A 9,587-nucleotide genomic window follows, 5' to 3' on the forward strand; every position below is an offset into this window, starting at 1 on the left:
AATAATAATATATAATAGATATATAAACAGATAAAAATATATATATTAATAAATAATAATAATAGATAAATAAATAAATAATACATAAAATACAGAATACAGAATAAATAAAACAAATAAAAATAAAATAAAATAAAATAAAACAAATTGAAATGGGCTTACCTATTTGGACCAGGTCCAATTGATCCGGGCCTGGACCAAATTGGGTGTCTACAATTCGTGCCATCTGTTCTAAGAAAGCCCTTAATCTTATACCCACAATATACTAGAATTCAATGAAATGTGTGCTGGGGCAACAAGATGAGTCTAGCAGAAAGGAAAGAGCTATTTACTATCTGAGTAAAAAATTCATAGAGTACGAGTCCAATTATTTTTCATTAGAAAAAATATGTTGTGCATTAGCTTGGACTGCTAAAAGATTCAGACAGTATATGCTCTATCATACCACATGGCTTATAGCAAAATTAGATCTAATTAAATATTTCTTTGAGAAGCCTTCTTTGTTTGAAAGAATTGTTAGATGGCAAGTAAAGCTCTCAGAGTATGATATTGTGTATGTAAACCAGAAAACAATTAAAAGAAGTGTCATAGTCGAGTTTCTCGTAAATCGTACTACTGAAGGTTATGAGCTGATGAAATTGAAATTTCCTAAGGAAGATTTGATGATTGTTTCTCAGTTAGAAAGGGAAAGGTATAAAGAATACCATTGGAAAATGTATTTTGATGGAACTACCAATACTTTGGGACATAGAATTGGGGCAATTTTGATTTCTCCAGAGGAGCAATACTATCCCATAACAGCGAGGTTGAATTTTAATTGCACAAATAACATCACTGAATATGAGGCATGTGTCATGAGTTTGCAAGCTGTTTTAGACAGAAAGGTTAAGGCATTGAAGGTGTTTGGAGATTTAGGTCTAGTTATATATCAATTGAAAGGAGAATGGGAAACGAGAGATTCGAAACTCATTTTATATCGCAAGTATATTTTAGAGTTGATCAAGCAGTTTGAAGTTATTCAATTTGATCATTTACCTCGAGAAGAGAATTTGATTGCTGATGCCTTGGCTACTTTAACAATAATGGTTCGAATTAGTGATAATGTTGACATCCAGCCCATCAAATTAGATGTCAAGAACATACCGGCTCACTACTCTAATGTAAAAAAAGATTATAGGAAGCCTTGGTATTATGATATCTTACAGTACATTAAGAATCAACAATACCTTGTCCAAGCAACAAAGAATGATAAAAGGGTCATCCGAAGATTAGCCATGAATTTTTTCATAGATGGAGATGTTCTTTACAAAAGAAGCCGTGACCAAGTATTGTTAAAGTATGTAAATAAGGATAAGGCTAAGAAAATTGTTGAAGAGGTACATGATGGAATGTGTGGGGCACATATCAATGGACATATGATGGCAAGACGAATCATGAGAGTAGGGTACTATTGGTTAACAATAGAGAGTGATTATATTGACTATGCTCGAAAATGTCACAAGTGCTAAATCTATGCTAATAAGATTCATGCTCTGCCATTTGCGTTACATGTTTTGGCACCACCCTAGCCATTTTTTATGTGGGGTATAGATGTCATTGGTCCTATTACCCCAAAAGCTTCTAACAGGCATAGGTTCATTTTCGTGATGATAGATTATTTCACGAAATGGGTGGAAATAGCATCATTTGGAAGTGTGACATGATCTATAGTCTGTAACTTTATAAAAAAGGAAATTTTTTACAGATACGAACTTTCAGAGAGAATCATTTCAGACAATACAAAGAATCTGAATAGTAAGATGATGCAAGAAATATATGCCCAGTATAAGATTAAGCATCATAATTCAACGTCGTATCGTCCAAAAATGAATGGGGCAGTAGAGGTAGCTAATAAGAATATAAAAAGAATTCTTGAGAAAATGACTAAAACCTATAAAGATTGGCATGAGAAGTTACCATTTGCATTGCATGCTTATCGGACATCAGTGCATACCTTTACTGGGGCAATCCCATTTTCTTTGGTTTATGAGATGGAAGCCATATTGCCAGTGGAAGTAAAGATCCATCCTTGAGGGTTTTAAAGGAAATTAAACTAGAGGAGGCTGAATGGATTCGAAATGTTATGAACAGTTGAATCTCATTGAAGAAAAGAGATTGACAGCGTTATGCCATGGTCAGCTATATCAAAGATGAATGATAAAGGCTCATGACAAAAAGGTCTAACCTCATTGTTTTCGAGAAGGAGAGTTGATCTTAAAAAGAATTTTTCCAAATCAGCATGATAATAGAGGGAAATGAACCTCGAATTGGGATATGTGGTGAAACGAGCTTTCTCGGGTGGAGCATTGATATTAGCAGAGATAGATGAAAATAATTTATCCTATCCTATAAATTCTAATGCTGTGAAGAAGTACTATGTTTAAAAAAAGAGAAAAAAAATGCAAAATTAAAAATTAAAAAATTAAAAAAGAGAAAAAATGAAAAAGGAAGACTCAAGGCAAAAATTTGAAAAGGACGATTTGAGTCATAAAGGATCATCTAACTTGAAAACCTAAAAGGGCAACTTAGATGAGGAGAATACAGCATCGAATTTGAAAGCTCATTGGTATAGAGGCTAGCATATTCTGAGAAGCTCTAAGTTGTTAAGTGCATCAGATGGTTGAGTTTTCAAATGGACTTTGAGATGTGTTATCATTTTTGGGCTTTACTTTCCCTATACCTATTTTTGTAATTCTTTCATCGCCCAGAGTTTGTCAGCATTTTTGCTAATAAAAGACATTCTACTTTATTCTTTGTGTGTCTCTACTGTTGATTATTTCCTAACCATCCTTATTCTTTTCTCCTTAATACCTTGCAATGGAAGAAATATGTGAATGCATTCTTACTTTTGAGATTGAAATAGTGATTGATAAATAAATAATAGTATGAAAGATTTCTACATTACATTGGAAAGGTTAAGAGTGATAAAGGCAAATTTGATATGTTCAGTTCTTAATAAGGACACATATTTGGAAGGAAATTTCTTGCAAAAAGAATGTGAGAATTCAATGAAAAAATGATTACAAGCTATGCTGACTTGATCTTTGCAGAACAAAAGGTTCGAGGCCCAAGAAAAAGCTTGAAAAACATGAGTACCATAACTAAATGGGAATTAATTAGCCAGCATTTGCATAGCATGCATTGAATTTTACACGTATTGTATGTTGTATAGCATATACTGCATTCAAGTAAGCATAGTGCATAAGTTCAAAAAGCAAGGGTATTCTAGGATCCCTATATGGAGAAGATAGATGTAAAGACTTTTAAATTTTTTAATTTTCGTTCGAGAAAAAGCTTGTGAGGTAAGTTTTTAACCTTTGAAAAAGGATATCTCTTGGTATCAGGATCAATTTGTAAGACCTTTGGGTATAATTTCCTGAAATTCCTTCAAACATGATCTTTGTTTCCTTTGGACATGATTGTCAATGAGTATTTATTTATTCTCAAAGTTCGTTGCCTCTATTCAGATGAGCCGTTTATTTTTCCAAGTTTGTTGCCTCTATTCAGAGAAGCCATTTATTTTTTCAAAGTCTGTTGCCTCTATTCAAATGAGCCATTTATTTTTCAAAGTTCGTTGCCTCTATTCAAATGAGCCATTTATTTTTCAAAGTTCATTACCTCTATTCAGAGGAGCTATTTATTTTTCAAAGTCCGTTGCCTCTATTCAGAAGAGCCATTTATTTTTTAAGTTTGTTGCTTCTATTTAGAAGAGTTTTGTTAAAAAAAAAAGCATAAATTGGTTGGGATGACCATGAGCAGAGTGTCTACGTCTTTGCACAATTCCTGTTTCACAGAAAATGTGCAAAGAGGGATAGCTATAGATACCCTAATTTATCCGAGTCTAAGCCCGAGCCCATTGGGCTTGATTCAATAGGGGCTAAGCCTAAGCCCATTAGGCTTAGCTCAGTTCTGGCCCAATTTTAGTTTTAATTTTTAATTTTAATTTTAATTTATTATTATTTTTATTATTTTTTTATTATTATTTTTATTATTTTTATTATTTTCTTATTTTCGCTATTTTATGTTTATTTTATTATTTTTTTGGTCATAAATTAAAGCTTTAATTTTTGTTTCCTTCTGGAATAGGGGTTGGTAGAGTTGGTCCTTGAATCCTAGTAAAAAAGGGAATAGGAATTGATCAGAAATTATTTCTGATTAATGCCTATAAATAGAGGCTCAAACAGAAACATATGAAGGGGAATTGAGGGGAATCAGATAGAAATCAGAAAAGAAAACAAAGAGAAAATAGAAGTTAAAAAAGGTTCTGGGTGTTAGAAACTACTTTAGGAGTTTTTCGATTTTTTTCGAAGGTTTTTCTTGGAAAATTTTTGAAAAATTTTCAGAATTTGATGAAATTTTTCAGCAAGATTCAAGTTTTCTGGCGATATTTCTGGCCAACTTTGAAGTTTTCAACTAGTTTTTCCAGATTCGACAAACATTCAATCGGAATCTGGACTCTATTTAGAGAGAAAGAGGGGAAAAAAGAAGAGGAGAGAGAGAGAGAAAAGAAGCCATCTGCGAAAAAAACAAAGGTTGGAGCCTTTTATACTTGCTCAAAACGACGTCATTTTGGTGTTATTATTCCTAGAGGATCCGCGCATTTTGAAATCGGGCTACCTGATCCAAGCGCCAACCCACGTTGACTTGAGTGCTAGCCGACCCTTGGAGCCGAGCCGAGTCAGCTTCTCCAAGTCGCATTTTCGAGCCGTCTTTTCTATCTTGAGCCGAGCCGTTTTTCAACCCAAGCCGAGTCGATTTCATTTTTTTAGGTATTTTCTTATTTATTTTATTTAAGCATTTTATTTATTTATTTCACTTAGTTTTTTATTAAATTAAAATAAAAAAGATAATAATAAAAAAATAAAATTTTGGAATAAATATTAATTATCCAATGATGAAATTTATAAAAATTTTAAATAGTAAATTTTTATAAAATTCTTAGGTGAGAAACTTTATCTAAGTTTATCTCAAATGGTGGAATAATTTAAATGAAATTTCAATAACAATAATTAATATTTATTTTCAAACAAAAAAAATTAAAAAATTAAAAATTAAAAAATATAAAAAATATAAAAATTTTAGAATTAAATACAAATTATCCAATGATGAGATTTTTTTAGAAATTTCAAATGATAAATTTTCTAAGAACTCTCTAGGTGAGAAATTTTATTTAAGTTTGGCCCAAATGGTGGAATAATTTAGATAAAATTTTAATAAAAGTAATTGTATTCTCTTCCAAATAAAATTTGGATTGTAAATATTTGATAATTATCCAAAGATGAGATTCTTAGAAATTTTAAATGGTAATAAGAAATCTCTAAGTGAGAAATTTTATCTAAATTTGACCCAAATGGTGGAATAATTTAGATAAAAAATTTCAATAAAAGTAATTATTATTATTTTCTTTCCAAAGAAAAAAATAATAAAAAAATTTCTAAATAAGCCCAAATAGTGAAAATTTTAGAAATTCAAAAAAAAGAAAATACTTCTAATTTGGCCCAAATGGTGGAATAATTAGATATATTCAACAAAAAATATGAATGATAATAATAAATAATAATAATCAAACATTTTTCCGACGATGGAGCCTTTTCAAGATATTTAAATTGGATTCTTGAATACTCTTAAGGTGAGAAAATATTTTTTTAAGAGATCTACCAGATTGATGGAAGAATCTTATGAATTATTTCCAATATTTGACGTTAAAATTTGAAATCATTAGACTCAAGACCTTAGGATAAATTCAAAATAATATGGTACCATCATTCGGATGGGCATGCGGGGGTGCTATAACCTTTCTCATATGTAACCGACTCTCGAATCTTGTTCTAGTTAGTATACTTGAACTTATTCTTTTAAGGACCTTTAGTCAAGCTTAGGAGTTCCCTACAATGATAGATTCTTTAAATGACCAATCACACCTAGTAAAAAAGATTAGTGACGACTTCATTCATTTGTTAAATCTAACTATAAATTTTTGAATCTATATATTATAACAATTTGTCTAAAAATTTTTAGACTCTGTTTAGTTCATGAAAATTTTGAAAAGAAAGTATAAGGTATCAAAGAAACTTAAAAAAAAAAATGAAAATTGAAAATTTGAAATTTCTCATTTTGTTTGGATGAGAAGGAAAATATCAAGTTGCTCAAGGTGACTAGAAAACAAAAAGAAACAAAATAAGATTAGACAAAGCTACCATCAATTGGAAATAGTAATTAATCATAACTATGATCATTAATAATTTGCTAATATTTTTCAAAAGAAAAATAATTCACATCTTTCATTTTCAACAAGTTTTTGAAAAAAAAAAAAAAACAGAAATCATGTGACCATAGTCAAACATTTCTTTCATTTGTCAAACATTGAACTTTCAAGCTCCATTCATGGTCCATTGTATTGATACTTTGAAGGAATTGAAAGTCTAGACTCACTGGAGGTGTCTCCCGGTTGGAGTGATTAAGAATTTGATTGGATGAATAGTCAGATTAATTTTTATGAAATTAAAAATAATAATAGATGTCAAATTAATTATTATAATGATGAGATTAAAAATAATAATAAGATATATGTTTGGATGTAAATAAATGATCATTAAAATAAATTATCATTAACAATATTAAAAAATTTAAAAAAATGAATGATCATTAAAAATATTAATTATAAAATTATATGTAATAAAATCTTAAAGTATTTAGTATTTACAATTAATAAATAATTAAAAAATTTATTAAATTATTTTTTGAAATTAAATAATAGTTTTTGTTAATAAATAATTAACATTTATTTATTAATTTATTATATAATAAAATATATTTATTAATTTATTATATAATAAAATTTATTTATTATATTAAATTAATACAATTATTTTTATAATTTTTAAATAAAAATCAAAATTTAAATTTAAAAGGATAATTTTATCTTTACAACTCAGTTTTGAAGGACAAAAAGGCAAAAAAATATAAATAAAATACCGACGGAGTTTTCAGTCTGTATGTCCCATCTTTTCATGCAAGCCGCAACACTACTGGGAGTTTGGTCGATTCGAAATGCACCCCAAAAGTTCTTAAGATGTGAAGGCTTTTGGCTCGTTGTTTGAGCGAAATGTCAGACCTGGAATTTTTTTTTTTTTTTGCAATTTTTTTTCACAAAGTTGGGGAAATTTTTTGTTAGAAATTTTACTTTACATTTTTTTAAATGAATTTTCCTTCGTCTTTTCTCCAGCAAACAAAAAAATATATTATAACAAATATAATCCTTGATTTCATTATTTCCTCATATTTTCCTTGATCCAAACGGAACCTAAGGCCCCCCAACCCCTCCCCCCCCCCCCCCCCCCCCCAAAAAAAAATACTCAAAAAATTTTCGGTACATTACTCCAATTAAAGAACTATCATTTCATGATATGAGCTATCAATTCTTTTTCACTTGTGAGGTGGATTACGATTGTGTAACATCGTGTAATTATCATATTCCTTATCAATACATATATATATCCAGCAGCCACCGCCTCCACTAGTGATTTTGATTCAAGATGATTTAATAAAAGTGGCAATATTTTAGTCTTGTATTGTTTAAATGGTTTTAACAGTTATTTTTAATAAAAAAATTTAAGAATTTTTAAATTTTTTACTAAGGTAGAAATAGAATGTGTTACAATTTACTAACAATATTAAAGAAATTCTATCCAATTTATTGGTTATGAAAAAATTCTAATAATAATATTATTTTTTCATATTCAAAATTATTTATATTTAAATTTTAATCATTAAAATTAAAATTTTAATACTTTTTCAACATCACCCAACTAAATACTCAATTTGAATATAACACGGCCAATACGTTGCTAGACTTGATGTTACAGTTCCTGGCACGTTATATGACATAAATAATAAAGTAATCATGTGGCATTAATTGTATTTTTTAAAATAATTTATAACATACTATTATTTTGAAGTATTAAAGAGATAAGATGATATTTGATCAATTAAGGTGCTTAATTGAATGATAAATGATTTTATTGTGAGATTTAATTGTATTGAGTTGAATGAATTATAAGATATCTATTATTTAAATTGTAATTAATCGATTTATGGATATTATATTATATTATTTTAAATTATATAAATTTAATTATTAATGAATTTAATTATTTTAAATATAATTAAATTCATGGTATTTATGAAATTAATTAGTTATGAATGAATGTACTTCATATTTAATTTGATTTAAATTTAATATTTTGAGTCTAGATTTATATCTACGATTGAGTAATATATATAAATAATAATGAATCAAATTTAAATTGCATGAATCTAACTATTAATAAATTTATCCATTCATGAGTTTGTGATATCCATGAATCTAATTCATTATAAATAAATGTACTTAATTATTAGTGTAATTTAAGTTTAGCATATTTATTGAATAACATAAATACTCATGAATCAAATTTCTATTGTTATATTTTAGTCTTTTCGTGTTTGAGTATGTTGCAAAAATATAAGTTTTTGGTTTGTGTCATTAAAAAATAAGTTTTAATTTTTAATTTATGCATCAAATGAGTTTCATTAAATGATATTTTTTTATTCACATGAAATATTATTTGAAAATACCTATTATTTGTTCATATTGAACAAAGTTATGATCCGAGTAAGATCGACTTAATTCTTCTAGTTAAATACTTAATTTACCAACATTTGGATGTAGAAAATACTAATTTTTTTTTATTAATTTTGCTTGAAATATTTATATTTTTTGAATATATATATATATATATATATATATACTCTTTTCATCCTAAATTATTTGAATGTTATTGATTTTCACAAGGTTAAAAAAGTTTTAACTTTAATGAATTTACTATTAAATTTAAAATTTTGTTATAAAATTAAAGTTTCATGATTTTTATATTAAAAAGTAAAAAATAATTTTAAAATATAAAAAGAATTTTAAATGTTAAAAAAAATATAGTTTTGAAACATAAAAAAAAAGATATACAAAAATAACGGGACGATAAAGTATATGATTGTCGGTTTATGAATTAGTTAATTTATTTATGGTTCAGTATCTCCATCTTTAAATTTATGTAATAATTATATGCTAAGTTAAAAGTAAAATAAAATAAATTGATAGAACAATTAGCATGACTATGGATATAATTGCGCCAAGAAGGTAGTGGGTGGACTTCATTAAATCTATTTCCATAAAAATAAAGGATTTTCATTTTCTTTTCTAGGTTAGTGGGTGGATTTCATTAGTATGTGAACTATATCTATTGAAATCACTTGGCATCATTAGCTGTTAAGGGAGATCTAAGCCGATTTAATTTTTTCTTTTTAAATTTCATCTATTAATAAGCTTCTTTTGCGATAATATATATATCATCAAATTTAATATATAGTTTTTTTATCATTTTTCGTATATGTATTTTTAAAAATAGTCATGTTATTTACTTCATGGATTATATCCTAAGCTTTTTTATTTTCTCACATGGTATATATTTATAAAATAATTCAATTAATTCATAATGAGATATTACAATTAA

At 27.4% G+C, this 9,587-nt stretch overlaps 1 protein-coding gene across 1 annotated transcript; it reads left to right on the forward strand.

Annotated features, from left to right (window-relative positions):
• Positions 1–275: 275 nt before the first annotated feature.
• Positions 276–6,500, forward strand: LOC149511716 (uncharacterized). Its single transcript, XM_089754385.1, has 12 exons — positions 276–427; positions 521–805; positions 881–1,006; positions 1,097–1,256; positions 1,338–1,501; positions 1,745–1,883; positions 1,953–2,054; positions 2,748–2,869; positions 2,954–3,036; positions 3,212–3,227; positions 4,466–4,611; positions 6,451–6,500. The coding sequence occupies exons 1-12, from the start codon at positions 276–278 to the stop codon at positions 6,498–6,500; spliced, it is 1,545 nt and encodes a 514-aa protein (XP_089610511.1).
• The last annotated feature ends 3,087 nt before the right edge of the window (positions 6,501–9,587 follow it).

This window comes from Durio zibethinus, chromosome 25 (genome assembly GCF_047325235.1).
Source record: "Durio zibethinus cultivar Kanyao isolate XHJ-2024 chromosome 25, ASM4732523v1, whole genome shotgun sequence".
Classification (NCBI taxonomy): Eukaryota; Viridiplantae; Streptophyta; class Magnoliopsida; order Malvales; family Malvaceae; genus Durio; species Durio zibethinus.